The sequence below is a fragment of the Astyanax mexicanus genome, chromosome 6 (assembly GCF_023375975.1).
Source record: "Astyanax mexicanus isolate ESR-SI-001 chromosome 6, AstMex3_surface, whole genome shotgun sequence".
Taxonomy (NCBI): Eukaryota; Metazoa; Chordata; class Actinopteri; order Characiformes; family Acestrorhamphidae; genus Astyanax; species Astyanax mexicanus.
Window position 1 is genome coordinate 17,174,092 of NC_064413.1, and position 14,798 is coordinate 17,188,889.

General features: G+C 37.3%; 1 protein-coding gene and 1 long non-coding RNA gene across 12 annotated transcripts in view; both read left to right on the top strand.

The window, feature by feature from the left end:
- LOC103035455 (protein MTSS 1) overlaps window positions 1-7,420 on the top strand; it is an 86,293-nt gene extending 78,873 nt beyond the window's left edge. For all 11 annotated transcript variants that reach the window (XM_007232049.4, XM_007232055.4, XM_007232054.4 and 8 more), the window contains 2 exons: window positions 1,174-1,333; window positions 2,098-7,420. In XM_007232049.4, coding sequence (XP_007232111.1) covers window positions 1,174-1,333; window positions 2,098-2,723 — 786 coding nt within the window. In that variant the 3' untranslated portion in view covers window positions 2,724-7,420. The remainder of the gene's footprint in view (window positions 1-1,173; window positions 1,334-2,097) is intronic.
- A 2,549-nt stretch (window positions 7,421-9,969) lies between these two features.
- LOC111193420 (uncharacterized) lies at window positions 9,970-14,564 on the top strand. Its single transcript, XR_002650518.2, has 7 exons — window positions 9,970-10,264; window positions 10,572-10,620; window positions 10,721-10,843; window positions 10,989-11,099; window positions 11,222-12,286; window positions 12,575-12,636; window positions 12,791-14,564. It is a non-coding gene; the product is annotated as an uncharacterized LOC111193420 (long non-coding RNA).
- The last annotated feature ends 234 nt before the right edge of the window (window positions 14,565-14,798 follow it).

A 14,798-nucleotide genomic window follows, 5' to 3' on the forward strand; every position in this document is an offset into this window, starting at 1 on the left:
CCAGAACTCACCAAAATAACAGTTGCGACTGATTTTAAAGATCATTCATGAATGTCAAAAAAAAAACTATATGTGTTATATCAAACGTATAACACATTAGAGATGTATAATATTAGCTATTATAATATTAAAGATGTGTCATTCATGAGCGCTTAAATGTTATTATAGTATGCTTTGTTACGCAGCTTTGTTTAGCTTCCTGGTATTGATATATAACAACTTGCAAACACAGCTAATGATGCATTATAATCACAATTCATAATGCATAATTAACATGACAATAAATTGTTAGACCTTTGTATAAATATAAATCTTTATATATGTTTATACAGTCTAATAGACACAATCATCTATTGGAAACACTTCCTATGAATCTTATATTCATTATTAATGCATTATATGACATACAAAATATTATATAATGACCATCATAAGCTTGTATTATAACTCATAGGTACAGTGTCATACTTAAAATTCTATAAAGCATGTGACTGTAAAAAGAGAGGTTTCATGATGCTTAATAATATCTTCAATGATCATAAGAACATGTCTGTCGCTTTACTTACAGCATAAAAAGACATGTTATATTGTAGTACATTATAAATGAGTATAAGCTATTATAATACTCCAGTTCTTTTAATTTATGAGTAGTTAGAACTAATTATAACATGACTTTTTGTTTGTATATAAGTAGGCAGGTTTGTCAGTCATAATACACTATAAAAGCTGGGACTGAGTTTCTTGGTATTTATATGCATTGGAATAAAACTTTCATGATGCACAAAAACATGGCTGTTTGTATAAATATATATAGTATGTTTATAATGCCTTATGAATGCATTATAATATATTATAAATGTCTAAATAAAGTCTTATAGACAAGACGCTCATAAAAAAGTATTACCGCCCATTTAATTTCCCTCTGGTGCCAAAAGAAAATTAGCTCCAGCAGTATATATGTGAAAAGGGACTAATACAGGAAGTGCTGTTCAAAGAAAAAGGAAATGGTATCGGACTCTGGGGAAATGTGCCCTTGTTAGATTGTCCTGTCCCTGCAACACAAGAGCTCATTACGAGCCTGCTGAACTATTTTTTTCCTGTTTCTCCAAAATTGTGACATGTGGGACATCTAATCACTGTTTAATGTTTGTTTTTGTACTTGTGCACTAATAGGGTGAGGATATGGAGGCCCGTGAAGAGCTGGCTCTGGCCCTGTCTCGTGGACTGCAGTTGGACACTCAGCGGTCCAGCAGGGACTCGCTCCAGTGCTCCAGTGGCTACAGCACACAGACCACTACACCCTGCTGTTCTGAGGACACCATTCCTTCTCAGGGTATGTGTGTATGTGTGAGACAGTGAGAGAGAGAGACATTGAGTGCTAATTTCACATTATCACTTCAGAGGCAGTGCAATTAATTTTTGTTTTTAATCTAAATTACTTGGGTTTGATAAATTAGCTCATTCTATATTATTAATTAGTTAAGAAAACAAAGCATTAAAACGGTGGTTCTCATACATTTTAGACTACACTGCCTACCTGGATTTAAGTAAGTAAATGATGTGGGGTTGATGCTGCAGTTGGTCAGGTCTAGGTTCAGTATGTGCTGAAAGAATGAGGTCAGCTGACTACCTGAATATACTAAATATAGACCAGGTTATTCCATCAATGGATTTTTTCTTCCCTGATGACACGGGAATATTCCAAGAAGACAATGCCAGGATTGATAGGGCTGGAATAGTGAAAGATTGCTTCAGGGAGCATGAGATCATCATTTTCACACATGGATTGTTCACCAGTGAAAATTGTTCACACATGGAGTTCAGACCTTCACTCCATTGAGAATCTTTGGGATGAGCTGGAGAAGAGCTGCTTTGTGCAGCGGTTGGTCAGACTCTATCATCATCAATGCTGCAAGATCTTGGTGAAATATTAATGCAACACTGGATTGAAATAAATCTTGTGACATTGCAGAAGCTTATTAAAACAATGCCACAGCGAATGCTTGGCCCAATCATATTTTAGATGCTCAATTAATTTTCTAATTTCTAAGAAATTCTAACATTTCCCTTGTCCTCCTTTTTCTTCTTTCCCCTCAGTGTCCGACTACGACTACTTCTCGGTAAGCGGTGAGCACGAGGCAGACCAGCAGGACTTCGACAAATCCTCCACCATCCCACGCAACAGCGACATCAGCCAGTCCTACCGCAAGCTGTTCCAGGCAAAGCGCCCGGCCTCTACAGCAGGCCTCCCGTCTACACCCGGACCGGTCATCGTCACACCCGGGGTGGCCACCATCCGCCGAACCCCTTCCACCAAACCCTCAGCCCGCAGAGCGACAGGTGGCACCGGTCCCATCCCAATCAGAACACCTATGATTCCGGTAATGACCCCCACTGTGCCTGATCTTTCTGGGAGCTTCCCTCTTCCCAGCAGTGAAGAAGCGGAGGAGCCGGCCAGCCCGGGCTCTCCTATGATGGGAGAGGATGGGGAGCAGGAGGGCATCCTGCCTGTGGCCTCCTGGAGCGGTCAGGCCTCTACTAACCCTCCTCTGCCTCCAGGGCAGCAGATCACTGCAGCTGGTATTATGGAGGGGCCTGAGGGAATGCTAGAGGAGATGGATCTGGTGGACCAGCAGGGAGACACCATGCTCTTGGCTATCAAGCGTGGAGTTAGGCTGAAGAAGACCATGACCAACGACCGCTCTGCACCACGCATTGCATAGAAGGAAGGGCTATTCCGAGACTTTACTGAGGGCTATTTAGATTTGTTAAGACGTTATAAAGCCTCGATAGGGTTGAAGCTTGACCCGTAACCTGTAAGCTTCTATTCCAGTGGAGAGATTTGGACTCCCAGTTGGATTGTGCTAGGAAGCACTGATAAAAAAAAAAGTATGGATGGACAAATAAGCAGATGAGAGAATTGGAACTCTCCAAATGTATACCCTGTGTTAAAAAAAAATAGTAACCTTGGCCTCCTCTCTCCTATCTTTCTCTTTCTTTCTCTATCTCAGCCTTTCCATTTTCATCATCCTAGGTGCCAAATTTGATTGGTTGGGTATTATCTCAAGACTGAACTATGAACATAACCCGAATTAATATACTGTAGGATCCATAACATAGCATTTATCAGTTAGAGTTAAATCTTTTATGCAAGAATAGTTTATATATTATCTTATTTGTAAGGGGATTATAAGGCGTTCCTTTGTTCATTCATCTGGTCCACACTGCTGTGCAGCAACTGACGTGAAGCCAAATCAGTCTTCATTAGCCTAGTGTTTCAAACTCTGTGGACCTCATGGCTGGACCCAATACAATCACAGTCTAAGATCTCCTACAGAAAGAATGGCGACGGACTGGAGAAAGAATGGTGAAAGAAGATTTAATGTTAAAGCCACTTTATTTTCTTATGTTCTGAGTTCTTAGGTGCATAATATTTTATGAATGCATGTCTTTATTGCCACTGATGGCTCAGCTTATTAATGTTGTGGCACTGTGTCTCATAAGCTAAAATCATAACCCATGTTTAAAGGCTTAAATAGTTTCATTTTACTATTGGTAATTTTTATATAATAATGCTTTCAGTGATTAAATCCCTGCTTTAATATAGTTCACTTTTAAGCACTAGCTATGGGGGCTAAAGTAAAAAGTACTTTTATTGTTTGTATAGAAGTGTAAATGATGACGGGGTGACCAGTGACCCACATGCTTTTAATTTATTCACCTGCTCAGCACTATTCACCTGTTTTTAGATCCAGTTCTTCCCCATGTGTATGCTGTGAAATTTACCATTACATGTTGTGTATATAATGTTAATAATACACTCTAGACAAAAAGCACACAAACACACACTTTGAGCCACAATTTGTCTAACTGTTTTGTCTGTTGTTTGGTTAAAGGTTTGGTGCAATGCAGAAACAGTTCAGAGGCAGCAGTGGGTATAGAGCCTAGGAAGTCTGATAGAGTTTGATAACCTAGAAGGTAACCTGAAAAACCTGTTAAAATGGCAAGATCATTGAGGAAATGTGCAGGAACCTCTTAAAGTGCTTTAAGGAACTTTGAAAAAATGTTTTTAAGGCACCTTAACTCATTCTTCTCAAATGTAGGGTAGAGCACATATTTAAGTCACTAAAAATAACCTGATTTTACCATCTCTGTCAATGTGCAGAGGTATGCTAGGCTAATTAGATACACCATATATTATTGTCTTTGTTTAGCTCTCACCTAAACATGACTCCACATGTGTGAATTGTTTTTGTCTGATTTTTTTAAAGAGACCACTTTAGTTTCTGAATCAGTTTCTCTGATTTAGCTATTTATAGGTACATATTTGAGTAAAAAAGTATTATCGTTTAGAGCATTTATTTGCAGAAAATGAGAAATGGCTGAAATAACAAAAAGATACAGAGCTTTCAGACCTCAAATAATGCAAAGAAAACTAGTTAATATACGGAAAAAGATTTAAGAGTTCAGAAATCAATATTTGGTGGAATACCCTGGTTTTTAATCCACAGTTTTCATGCATCTTGGCATGTTCTCCTCCACCAGTCTTACACACTGCTTTTGGATATCTTTATGCCACTTCTGGTGCAAAAAATTAAGCAGTTCAGCTTGGTTTGATGGTTTGTGATCATCCAGCTTCCTCTTGATTATATTCCAGAGTTTTTTTATTTGGTAAAATTAAAGAAACTCATACATTTTAAGTGGTCTCTTTTTTCCAGAGCTGTATATTTGGGTCTTCAAAAAGATTTTTCTTAGACAGGAATAAAATATTTCAATGGAAATCTCCATATTAATATGTAAGTGTATTCCAAGACTATGCTTAATCCCTGTCTGAGGAAAATTTCCTCAAGGATCTTGTAATTTTAACAGCAAGTCAAACACTTGATATAAGAAAGCCACAGGACATTTAAAAGGAATCCAGGTTGTTGCATGTGTTGCTCACAAGTCTCAGGCATCTCTGCTTATGTGCCCTTATTTTCCACCTCACTAAACCACTAAGAGATTCCACTATTCTGATCATAGTGGAGAGTTTAAGGTATGGCATACCAGTTAAAGTGTTCCTTGACCAGCTCTGCTGCAGTCAGCATTACTCATGCTTATATAATAATCCCCAGAAAAGCCACTCACATGACCTGGTGTCCACACAAACTAGCACATACTCATATATGTGGGGAATGTGTGTGGTGGCATGTCCTCTTCCTTGTTCTCGTCCTATCTCATTTCAAATGTCGGTACCTGTCTGTCCACCTGAACCACTGGGTGTGTAGTATTTAAATGTTTGGATTGAGTTTGCTTCTTTTTTGGATTTTGGGTTTATTTATGTGCAGATCTGATACATTCTCCATTCGCATTATGCAGCTATATGATTGTTTTCTCTTTTAATAAAACAGTTGTACAAATTGTCATCTATGACTTACATAATTAATCTTTCTTTTCTAATTATTTAAAAATTGGTGCTGTTTATTTGTTTTTTTTTTGTTTTTTTGTTTTTTGTATTTCCCCTCAAATGACCTGTGTGATGCTTGCATTAGCTTTAGATTGGTCCGCTAGAAGGAAAAAACTAATATTTTAACAAATATTTATTTTTAATTTGATTTAATTTAAAGACTGCCTACTTAGAGACTTCATAACACCTGCATAAGCATTGCACCACATGCTTCAAAATCAGCTGCTGAGTATTAATAAACAGCATTAAAATGAATAAATGACATAAAAGTTAGCTTTCACATGATCAAATAGTATGAAATAACAGGAACAACTGTTCACCATAATGTCACGCTACACCGTTATAATGAGAATGTATCCTGTCACGATTATTATGTTATACGCTTATGTAATATAATATAAAGTATGAGCATAATCCTAATCATTTTGACTATTTGATTATCCATTAGCATAAATGAGCTATGTCAGTGTTCAACTGTTAATTATTTCCAATACTATTACATTTTCTGCTGTAACTGCATTTGTATGCTGTTATATTTTTTATTAAATCAGTAAGACAAAAGAAATTAAATTATAGTAATATAGCAATATCACTTATCACAGTTATTTCTATTTATAGGTATATGTTTGAGCAAAATGAACATTCTATAAACTATTCCAAATGAAAATATTGTCATTTAGAGCATTTATTTGCAGAAAATGAGAAATTACTGAAATAACAAAAAAGATGCAGAACTTTCCCACCTCAAATAATGCAAATAACTTCAGTTTAGAAATCAACATTTAGTGGAATAACCCTGTATTTTAATCACAGTTTTCATGCATCTTGGCACATTTTCCTCCTCCAGTCTTACACACTGCTTTTGGATAAATTTATGCCACTCCTGGTGCAAAAATCCAAGCAGTTCAGTTTGGTTTGATGGGTTGTGATCATCTATCTTCCTCTTGATTATATTTAAGAGGTTTTCAGTTTGGTAAAATCAAAGAAACTTTTATTATTTTTATTATTTTCCAGAGCTGTATATACACATACTGGAAGGAGCATCCTTTGTAAAACATAAAAACACTAGACAATATAATGCTTTAGTTTATATAATGCTTTATAACAGTTTTAGTAACAGAAAAATGTCACTTCAGTGTAATGACCGTTACATTGTCCACTACACCAATATCATGTGACTAGAGACATTAGCAGCTCATAAATATACTTTTATGTTATTGAATGCTTTTGCATGTGTTGTGAAGTCTCTGGATATAGCGTTTAAATTCAAAGTCTTACTATTTAATGTAAGTATTGCATTAAGTACAGTATTGGCAATTGAAACGGCAAACCCCTGTAGTTGTTGGTTGGTTTGCTGTAAGTTTAGATGAAAGCTATGATCTGTAGGTAGAACATATTCATCAGAACAGATCAAAATTGCTGTAGCTTGAGAGCATGTTTCTCCAAGCCATTATTAAAAAACTGGAACGGTGCCTTCAGCACAGTGGCAGCACAGTTATTTATTCAGATCTGAGTAAGAATAAGTTAAGGGAAAAAATAAGGAACATAGTCAGATCTTCTTCCCTCCTCTGTGGACCAATCTGTGAAATCTGATCAGAAAGCAGGCGTGGAGTATTGTAAATTAACTTCTTTACAATCTAGCGGATGCTTCTGTGCATATGATGCTATGAACCGGTATGTCGATAAAGAGCCGTTTTGATATTGTCTGTGTATAGACAGTTTTATTTGTGTGTACAGCTAGACAACATCTAGATCACATGCTTTATAGCTGCCAAACTGCTCTCGCACTTCCTTTTTTTCTTTTTCAAATTAATAAGGATGCCATGGACCATCCAGGACATTGTTTGAAATCTAGCTTACAGTAAGTAGTTTACACTGAGAGGTGGCCTCTTTCCCTGTGCTATTACACCAACTTCTGTATTGTTTTCCATTATAATGATTGCTTTAGCATACATTAAAGAGAAATCATATTCACCAGCTGTGTGGACCAATATTATTTTAACCGTGGCTTTCTCTAAGGTTTTCTTCTTTGTGATCAGTGTGCGAAACTTGTTGTTCAAGCTGTGTTTATCATATCAACAACTATGGCCCAGAAAGAAAGTGCAAATTTCCCTTAAAATACTTCTGTGATCATAGCAGCCCAGCAGGGGGCGCCAACACCTCAAAGTTTTATGTCAAATTAATCTGATTAATCAGACTCAAATCAGAGACTGATTAATGTGTGCTCAATGTGTCTTTGATCAGATTTTTTTATGGCTGTGTGAACATGCCAGATCCAATATTTTCAAATCAGATTTGAATCACTTTCATATGTGGTCCTAAAAAGATATGTATTTGATCCATGGACATACGACATGAATGTGAACGGTCAAATCGGAACTCGTGTCTTTTTGCTTTTACGCACCTCTTAGTGCAGCTGTGCAGCTATAGCTGCAAAAACAGCAAAAGCAAACCGCCTGACCTTTTTTACCTCCTCGACCTGAGCATGTAATTCAGACCAGCTGTTTACTCCCCTTCCAGCAAAACATGCTCCACATATGAGCTGCAAACTCATCCATTTCACCTTTATAAAGCTAAGAGTCGTCTCTCAAATATAACGTTTTTTCTGTTGTTGGTGAAGTAGACTACATTTATACACGTATCAATGTGCGCATGTTAAGCGTTTCAGGGACAGATTTGTTTACATTACACACAGATACAGGTAATTTACATTTGTGAATGTGAACCATTAAGATAGCCAAATCTGATCTGAGCAAAACAACGTATTCTATATGCTTAGTTAAAACAACAGATCTCTGTCACACACATGCAAAACCTGATTAGTACTGAGGGGGAAAGAAGGTCTGAGGGCCTTTTCACACCAGCTTTATTAGCTTGATGAAAACAGACTCTGGGTTATGTTCATTTTTACCCTTGGTGCATTGCCGTTTTGGTAGGTGAGAATCTAGTAATCAAACTCTGGTCTGGACCTAAACAACCAGAGGATCCGAATTCAGAAAGGTGGCAACCCTAATCATAACTACTGCAACACAAGACGAGCAAGTGCGTTAAAAAGGCCTCAAACTGCTTAAACTGGATTTTGTTACTCGGGTAAAGTGCTAAAGCAGCCTTAAGCGAGGCTGGGTTACTGTAAACAAGAGACAAACTGAGCTATCTAAAGTTTACTGCTTATCTGAATTATCCGTTCCACCTTAAATAGTGCAGCAATTACATGGTAGTGTCTCGGGCGCCGTAACCTGACTACTGTACCATTTAAGGTGGACTGAATAATTTAAATGCGAGGCAACCTTCAGGCTCGTACACACCTAGGGGGACACCTTGCTGAAAAGCCGATCTGCTGCAATGCCAGGTGTGTACACCTGGACAGCAACGACATCCGGTGAAGCGCTGAGGAGCACTGTGGGATTTGTAGTTTATACGGATTTTTCACTGTGCGAACTCACAGGCAGCGTTTTTTCTATTCTGTAGCACATGCTTATAGCGTTGTTGAATTGATATAAAATCCACAACATTTATGTTGTTTATAAGGTGGATTATTATGAAAACGTATTAAGAATGCTGCTATAAGATATTATCTCTCTATAGTTATCCGAGATAATTTAATAATTGTCCATGTTATTAAAATAAGTCTTTTACAGTAATAAAAACGTCAGGGTCATTTTCTAATGCATTTAAAATGAGAAGTTCAGCCTCGTTTAAAACAGTTTATTTATTCCTGCACATCGATTTGAATGATTGAATTATTATCTTCGAACAAAAACAACAGCAACAACAACATAATAATAATAATAATAATAATAATAATAATAATAATGATTCTTCTTCTTCGTTTTCTTCTACTTCTTCTTATAATAATAATAATAATAATAATAATAATAATAATAATTATTATTATTATTATTAATAATAAAGTTGTATTGCAAGTATTAGCATTAATCATTAATAATCATTAATTTAATGTTCTTTGCTATCATGGTTCACCACAACATATAATTGCACTATAATTAAGATAACTACTAATGACTGTGTCATAAATATAAATCTTTTAACAGTCAGACATGCAAAGCATTTAAAAATGGGAAATTCAGCCCCATTTAAAAAAGTTTTTTTGTTCCTGCACATAGATTAAATAATTTAAATATTTTAAAATATTTTTAATAATAATAATAATAATAATAATAATTATTATTATTATTATTATTATTATTATTGTTGTTGTTGTTATTGTTATTTTTATACAAGTTCTAAGTCAAGTAAAATTTTATTTATGTTTTTTAGTTTTTAATTTTTTTAAGTTTATTTAATGTATTTAATGTTCTTTGCTACCAGGGTTCACCACAATATATAATTGCCCTTTAATTGAGATAACTGTACTAATGACTGTGTTATAAATATACATATTTTACAGTTAGACACGCAAAGCATTTAAAAAATAAGAAATAAGGGGAAAAAATAAATAAAAACATAATATACGCGTTTCTATGGCTACATAAGTGACGCGGCGCGCGTCCTCGTTCAGCGCGACGATTGGATGGTTGTTATGTTTACAGAGTTCCTAAATTGGAGAACAGCGGCAGCAGCAGCAGCTTTTCACTGAGGAGATCCAGCGATTTTTCGACAGCAGACCCGTTTATTCTTTAATATTTACTGTTTTATTAACTGTATTGTGTTTTAATTATTATATTATTGTTATATTACTTGTATTTTCTGTTATTAATCACACATATTTTGTTTTTCAGGTGTCGAAACCGGTGTGGGTATACTGACACCCCGCGGTCAGACATGGAGTTTTGGCGGAGTGAAGACTATCTCCTGGAGGTAAGTAAACCATTATCTAATTTTACACCAAATTTACAATGAAAAGATAAAACTAGGAGCAGCATGAATTACAGCAGCTGTTAGTTCTGCAGGCGGAGTCTGAGAAAGTGGTTGAGTAGTTGAGTAACTAGCTTAACCTAGTTAGCATAGCATTATGTGTTCACAGATATCATTAAATAAGCTCTAAAATGTTTACTGAGCTGTTTTTACAATATAAGTGTCAGCAGTAACAGTAAATGCTTGTATATGTTTTATATCAGATTTTTGAAAATTATTGTAATACGTTTTTCATGTATTTCTATTACAGGGGGCTTCCGGTGGGTCAGGAGACCAGTTCATTATCCTGCCTTTTTTGCGTGAGTTATTGTTGATCTGCCTAAAATGCAGCATGTTTAGTTTATATTGCATATATTGTGTATATAATCATGAGTTGTGTTTCTTTCCATGTTCCTGAAGGGCACTGAGGAGCTGAGGGACTCCTGTCTGCAGTGGCAGGGTGAGGGTCCAGACCCCTGGATGGAGCTCAGGAGGGTTCAGCACGAGTTCCTCGAGGGGAAGTTGAGGGCCCTCATCGAGAAGGTGAGAAAAGCACAATAAACAATTAATTAAGATTCAGAGAAGCATCACAGTCATACAGCTGCTTCCAAAACCATATGCCATTTTAAATCTGTTAAATGTTTATTAATATGAGTCTTTAAAGTCTTCGTCTTCCACTCCATTGCAGCTTTCCTCGCCCAGGCGGCATGGTGGGAGACTCCTGGTGCCGGTAAGGGAGGCAGCCCCCGCCCACAGGCTTGACTCTACTACGCCTGATGTTCCAGGTCCAGTTGCACAGGTAAGAGTTTGCAGTTAATCCTATATAATCTATATAACCTCTGCCTCTCTACTATCTTCAAATGATTATAGATCTACAGTTCATTAGGAAACCTGTTTTTTTCTTTCTCTGTTTTCTTCTAGGCTTTGTGTGACTCGGACCTCGGAATGTCAAAGAGAAGATGTTGGAGCCACCTCCTAAAACACAGATCAGATTTCAGTGTTATTTAAAGCAGTACATATAAGAAGCTGTGAGAAAGGCATGTGAAAGTAATGAACAGTGTTTATTTAATAAGTGGTTCTTTAAGGGTTTTAAAAGCATTGCACCTTGAAATCCATTTGGATGCTTAAATGGATTTTGAGTAATGTTTACATATTGTATTTAATAACATCACAATAACTTCACACACATACAGTATGCACTTACAGTTTTTATATACATAGATATTTTTATATTTTTATTAATGCTTTAGTAATGTCTTTCTGCTTCTGTGTGCCTGGTTATATATTTGCTACTGTAACACTAAATTAGTCCCCCTACTGTGGGACTAATACCCCACTGACACCCATGCAAACACCCTGACACCCTGCACTTACTTTACACTGCATCTATCAGACTTTCCCATATTATATAGCATCCTGCCCCCTGCACTTCCCACTCAACTCATTCCTTACCTGCACTTACTCACAGTTATTCTGTCACCTACTGGACTATTTCCTTACTTCCACACACACACACACTCTAGATATCTGCATATCTACATCTGTGCAATATTTGTTCTGTGCAATATTTGTCTATAGTGTAAAGTGTTATTATGTGTATTGTTATTGAGTATACTGTGTACATTGGTGGGGATCTGCACCCAATTTCTTCACTCACATGTACACCTGTACTCTGTGACCTGACAATAAAATCTTGAATCTTAGCTTGTTTCGTTTTTACATTGACAGTGCCAAGAAGCTCCAGCTCCAGAACTCACCACCACCTCTCATCCACAGCCATCCAGCCAGGGAGACACTGCACCATCACTTACCACTAACACACAGAGCAGATCCCTCAAACGCCTTGCCACCAACTTAAAGACCTCCATTGTGTGTCGTTCCAGGTCTTCTCGCCGCGTCCTGGTGCAGGTTCGAGAGGCGGAACCAACTCACAGGCTGGACCTTCAGGACACAAAGCCTGAATTGGAGCCAGTGCCAGCTGCACAGGTAAGAGTTTGGACTAAATCCTGCTGTCAGCTATGGGAGATTCCCTGTATATCCCATTTACTGTATCTCATTTTATAAAAATTGTTAATTCATGGTATAATTAAGTCCAATGCTTTAGGCATAATCCCTGCATTTACAGCAATACTGATAAGCATTTTATTATGTGTAACTTGTAAAAAATATGTAAATATTTAACAAACTTTATGCAGTAAAAGTATTGGTAAAATGTCTACAACAGTGAAGGTGAACACCAGTTCCCCTTCATTTCTGTGTCTCTGTCTCTTGTAGGACGAGGACGACCTGGAGGTGGAGGATGTGATGAGCGAAGGGAGACAGCTCCGAAAAGAAAGGTCAGATTTCAGTGTTACTTAAAGCAAAAGGATCAGCATAGAATCATAAAAATGTGCTGTTTTGTTGTGCTGTATTGCTCATGCATGTATATGTGTCAATGTTTTTACACCATGTCTTACTTAATTCTTTGTTCGTTTGTTTCTTTTCCTGCAGAGAGGATGGCTACAGCACCTGCTCAGCTGCTTCAGGTGGACAGCAAGAAAGAGCTGAAAAGGTGGTCTGTAGAGGATCTGGCTGTAGAGCTCTTAAATACATACACACATACATACCGACATACATACCTACATATATACATACACACATACATTGCAAGTTTAGAATTTTATAGCGGTATGGAGTTTGTGGGTAATATTCTGTGATATCCTATGTCGTGAGCTTGGAGGGGGGTGAGTCTGGGATGCCAGATTTCACTGCTGGGTCTTCCTGAGGTGTTCAGCGTAACGCTTATGAAGGGAGGTGCTCAGCGGATGACCCCTGTGAAGAGCTTGCCTCGTAGTGAAGGATCAGTGTAGGAGAAGTGAAGGGTGGGTGTTACATGTTTAGGATAAATGCTGCTGATTGGATGGTAAATGGCCACAGCAGCGTAGTTGATAGGTGTATGAGTTTATGGTTCTCATGTAGTGTAATATAAGTGAGTAAGAGTAGAGTATAGGGGAAGTGAATGGGCGGGGCTGTAGATTTAAACACAGTTGCATTACTTACATAGATATAGAGATAGGAGAAGGATTCACATAGAGAAACACAAACACACATACATACACAAACACACACACATACACAAACACACTAATACACTAATACACTCACACACACACACAATTTCAAACAAACACACATATATACACACATGCACATGCGTACACACACATACATTTACAAAGACACATTAATACACACACAGTTTCAAACACATACATACACAAACACACACAATTTCAAATACACATACACAACTGTCTTTATGTGCATGTGTGTATGTATGTCAGTATGTGTGTATGTGTTTTTGTATATGTATGTGTGTGTATGCGTGTGTGTGTATGTGTGTTTGTGTATGTATGTGTGTTTATTTATGTGTGTGCATGTGTTTGTATGTGTGTGTGTGTGTGTGTGTGTGTGTGTATGTTCATGTGTATGTATGAATGCATATATGTATGTGCGTGTGTTTGTGTGTCTGTTTGTGTGTATGTGTGTGCGTGTGTTAGGGCTGCAACCAATGATTATTTTGGTAGTTGACTAATCTGATGAAAATTTTGTTGATTAGTCGAATAGTCAGCGATTATTTCTGCCATGTCCTCCATCTCTAAAAACAACAGAAAAACAGCTAAACATGAGATTTAAAGGGCATTTAAATGTCCAGATGTTTAAATGTGGAAAGTACTGATATTTAGAGAGTAAATTTTTAATATGTTGTGTTCAGGCACTTTTGGAGACACAGACTAAGTTGAGTGTAAACTGTAAATGACACATTTACCCATATCCCATTGTGCTTTTGTCTCCAGCACTGTGTAATGCAGTACTGTTACAAATTAACGATAAGTGGACAATTAAATTTGTAGTTGACAAATTTAAATAATAATCGTTGCAGCCCTAGCGTGTGTATGAATGTGTGTATGTCTGTGTGTATGAATGTGTGTTCTCCATGGATCGCCACCTTGCCGCTGGTGGAGAATCTTGTGTGTTCCAGTGAACCTGAGAGCGATGCCGTCTGGAACTTAGGTTCCTGGTAGGGTCACCCATGGCGGTAAACTCGAGGGGGAGGTTCCAGACAAAGTGTGATCTGAAGACCTCAGTGGTAGGCAGAGGATGATGGGTGCGTCACAAGGGCTGGAAAGGCGGATGAAGGCTTCAACAGAAATGGGTCTCCAGTCGTCTTGGTCTCCATGCCACTGGGCCCTGACCCAAATATATTGATGTGTTTGTGTTTGTATGTACGTGTGTGTATGTGCATGTGTTTGTGTGTGTGTATGTACAGCGGTATGAAAAAGTTTGGGGACCCCTGATTATTTTCATGATTTTTTTTATAAATCATTGGTTGTTCAGATCAGCAATTTCAGTTAAATATATCATATAGCAGATGAACACAGTGATATTTGAGAAGTGAAATGAAGTTTATAGGATTTACAGAAAGTGTGCAATAAGTCTTTAAACAAAATTAGTCAGG